The sequence below is a fragment of the Oreochromis niloticus genome, linkage group LG19 (assembly GCF_001858045.2).
Source record: "Oreochromis niloticus isolate F11D_XX linkage group LG19, O_niloticus_UMD_NMBU, whole genome shotgun sequence".
In the NCBI taxonomy this organism is placed as follows: domain Eukaryota; kingdom Metazoa; phylum Chordata; class Actinopteri; order Cichliformes; family Cichlidae; genus Oreochromis; species Oreochromis niloticus.
The window spans coordinates 635,463-638,570 of NC_031983.2; the positions used below are offsets into that span (position 1 = coordinate 635,463).

The 3,108-nt window shown below is 39.0% G+C and overlaps 1 protein-coding gene across 1 annotated transcript; it reads right to left on the reverse strand.

The window, feature by feature from the left end:
- Window positions 1-1,840: 1,840 nt before the first annotated feature.
- Window positions 1,841-2,531, reverse strand: LOC100707686 (GTPase IMAP family member 4-like). Its single transcript, XM_025901129.1, has one exon. It carries the CDS (start codon window positions 2,528-2,530, stop codon window positions 1,841-1,843), a length of 690 nt encoding a protein of 229 aa, XP_025756914.1. The 5' UTR covers window position 2,531.
- Between the last annotated feature and the right edge of the window lie 577 nt (window positions 2,532-3,108).

Genomic DNA, 3,108 nt, shown 5'->3' on the forward strand with positions numbered 1-3,108 from the left:
CGCGCAAAAAATGAGCGCTTAATGCTCTAACATCGCCCGCTTTTTCTGCTGCTTTTATGGACTCTGGAATAATGAACTCCAACTGTAAAGTGTTAAGGACCTTTCGGACATTCTTCATTCTACCTGCACTGATATTTTGGACTGTATTGCTACGTTCAGGACTGTGCGTGCTAAGCCATTATCAGAGCCATGGTTGAATGAACATACGTGCTCCCTTAGACGTGACTATAGATGCATCGAAAGGAGATGGAAAAATGACAGATTGCACGTTTCTCTACAGATTTTAAGGACTTGTCTTTCTGCTTACCAAGAAGCTGTAAAAACTGCAAAGACACAGTTTGTCTCAAACTTAGTGTCAATAAGTTTGCCTTTTCTGTCAAAAGTTCTGGAGAAAGTTGTCCTCCTCCAGCTCCAGACCTTTTTAGATAATCATGGCATTAGTGAAGTATTCCAGTCTGGTTTTAAAATGCATCATACCACTGAAACTGCTCCTTTAAAAGTTTCTAATGACCTTTTAACTTTTACAGACTCGGGAGATTCCGCCATTTTAATATTACTACATCTCAGTGCTGCTTTTGATACGGTGGATCATAGGATTCTTATCTCTCGGCTGGAACAATATGCCTGTATTAAAGGGACAGCATTGGAATGGTTTAAATCTTATCTATCTAATTGATCCTTCTCTGTTAGTTTTGGAGACACATTATCCCCAAGGACCTCGCTCTTTTGTGGGGTCCCTCAGGGATCTATTCTTGGCCTGGTTCTCTTCTCAATTTACATGCTTCACATGGGCTCTGTTTTAAAAATATATGGTATCTCCTTTCACTGTTATGCAGATGATTCACAGATCTACCTCCCACTGAAACACAAATCTGTGAACCCTCTGAAGACACTGTTCGATTGTCTGGAAGATGTTAACGCATGGATGGCTTTAAATTTTCTCAGTCTAAATGAACAGAAAACTGAGATCATTGTCTTCAGCCCTAGTGACCATTACGATATAGGCCCCTTAGAAAATTATTAAAAAATCGTTTGCGAGGAATTTAGGTGTGATTTTTGATAGTAACTTAACATTCGATAATTAGATAAATAATGTGATCAAGACCAGCTTCTTTCACTTCCGCTTACTTGCCAAGCTGAAGCCATTTCTCTGCTTCAGAGACTTTGAGAAAGCAATCCATGCCTTTCTCCAAAAGTTGAATCTGCTCATCTGGACGTAGCGTTTTGTGGGAGAAACGTTTCGTCACTCATCCAAGTGACTTCTTCAGTCTCAGCTAACTGAAGAAGTCAAGAAGACATTTCGGACAATTTTATGCTCCCAGCACTGTGTAAACAGTTTGCAATTCGCCTCTTTACCAGTGCACAAAGTAAGGTCCATAATGACACGAATAAGTGAGTTTGGTGAGGAAGACCATGAAAAGTGCACTTCTGGTCAAAAATTCAGATAAACACACTCCTAAAGCTTGTGGAAAGCCTTTCCAGAAGAATTAATCCTGCAAACCATTAATTATTAAATCTACATATTAAATCATATTTTAATGGTTTAAAAATGGAATGTCACTCACGTTTATATGCATGGTAAGGCAGATGAGCGAATACTTTTGGCAATATAGATAATGCTTTGTGAAGCAAAGTTCGCTCTGACTAAAACAAGTTAACAACATAGTCTACAGCCAAAAAGCATGATAAAAGTAATACATTAAACTAGGCAATAGTTTTTTGCTTCTATAAAGTTAGAATTTCTTATTGCAAAAGACATGTTGCATGCTTCACTGACTGTCCTGTTAAATTCATTTCTCTTTTGACTTCAGCCTTGAGGTTGTTCTTTCTCTGTTGCTCTTCATCCTTTCGTTCTTGCAAGTCTCTGTTTCTCTTTCTTTGAGGCCTTCTTTGCCTTTTTCAACATGTTTACCGTGTAGTGACCCCCACAATTCTCCACAGTCATTCTGTCGATTTTCTCTAGAAGCTGCCTGATTTGTTCTGGGTCTCCCGCTTCGTTGTTGAAGACATGATATCTGCCGTAGACACCTTCAATGAGCTCTTGAAGTCGTTCATTTTTTGAGATGAATTTTTCAATAGTTTGTGTCTTTAGTTTGTCTCCATGTGTGAACAGAACCAGTGAGTATTTGGCTGCCTCTTTCCCAAAAGTACTTTGAATCATCTTCATAGTGTCTTCCTCGTCTTGGGTGAACCTACCAAGCTTTAGGACCATCAGGAAGGCATGAGGGCCAGGAGCAGACAGAGAAATAGATGTTTTAATTTTTTTTAACACTTCTTCTTCAGTCGCACTAGTGTCAAACAGCCCCGGAGTGTCAATGATGGTCGCCTTTCGACCTTCCACAACTCCCTGAGCTCTCTTGCACTCCGATGTCCAGGACGTTGGGGACAGTTCAGACTGAAAAACTTTTCTTCCTAAGATGCTGTTTCCTGTAGCACTCTTCCCTCCTCCTGTTTTTCCCACCAAAATAATTCGGAGTTCATCACTCTTCTTCTGCTTCTGAGAACCTGCAGACATAAAACATAGGATCATCTGTTTTTCTTTTTCATTTTTTTTCTTTTTCTGCTGTCATTGTATAAAATATTGAACTTTAGTGTAGATTGTGTACAGTGTACAAGTTATTTGCTCACCATCACAGTGTAAGATAATAGCTGGCCTTTCCAGACTGTCAAGCATCCAATATTAAAGCAGAATTCTAAGAGACTAAAAGACGATGTCAATAAAGTAACAAAATATGAGCACATAAATTGGTGCCAACCCTCAACATTTGTATTTTAACCTCTGACTATCTACCAGGTCGTGTGGGGATCAGGAAAGTATTTTACTGCTGTTGTTCGTGATCATCATCATTGCCATTGCATTGATGGCATGGTCTGCAGTGTTGACGTTGTATTCAGATGTTTAGGCATATTGGCACCCAATTAGCCTTTATTACAGGTGCAGTTATAACCACTTTAAACTTTTGAGTTGAATCTATAATGTTAAATGCGTTTGAATGCTTTTTATAATCTTAAATGTTTATATGCAGATTACATTGCATTATATGAAAGGCTCACCTCTAAGTATAGCCTATGCTAAAGTCCTGACAGGAAACGCAGGCTTTTGCAGAG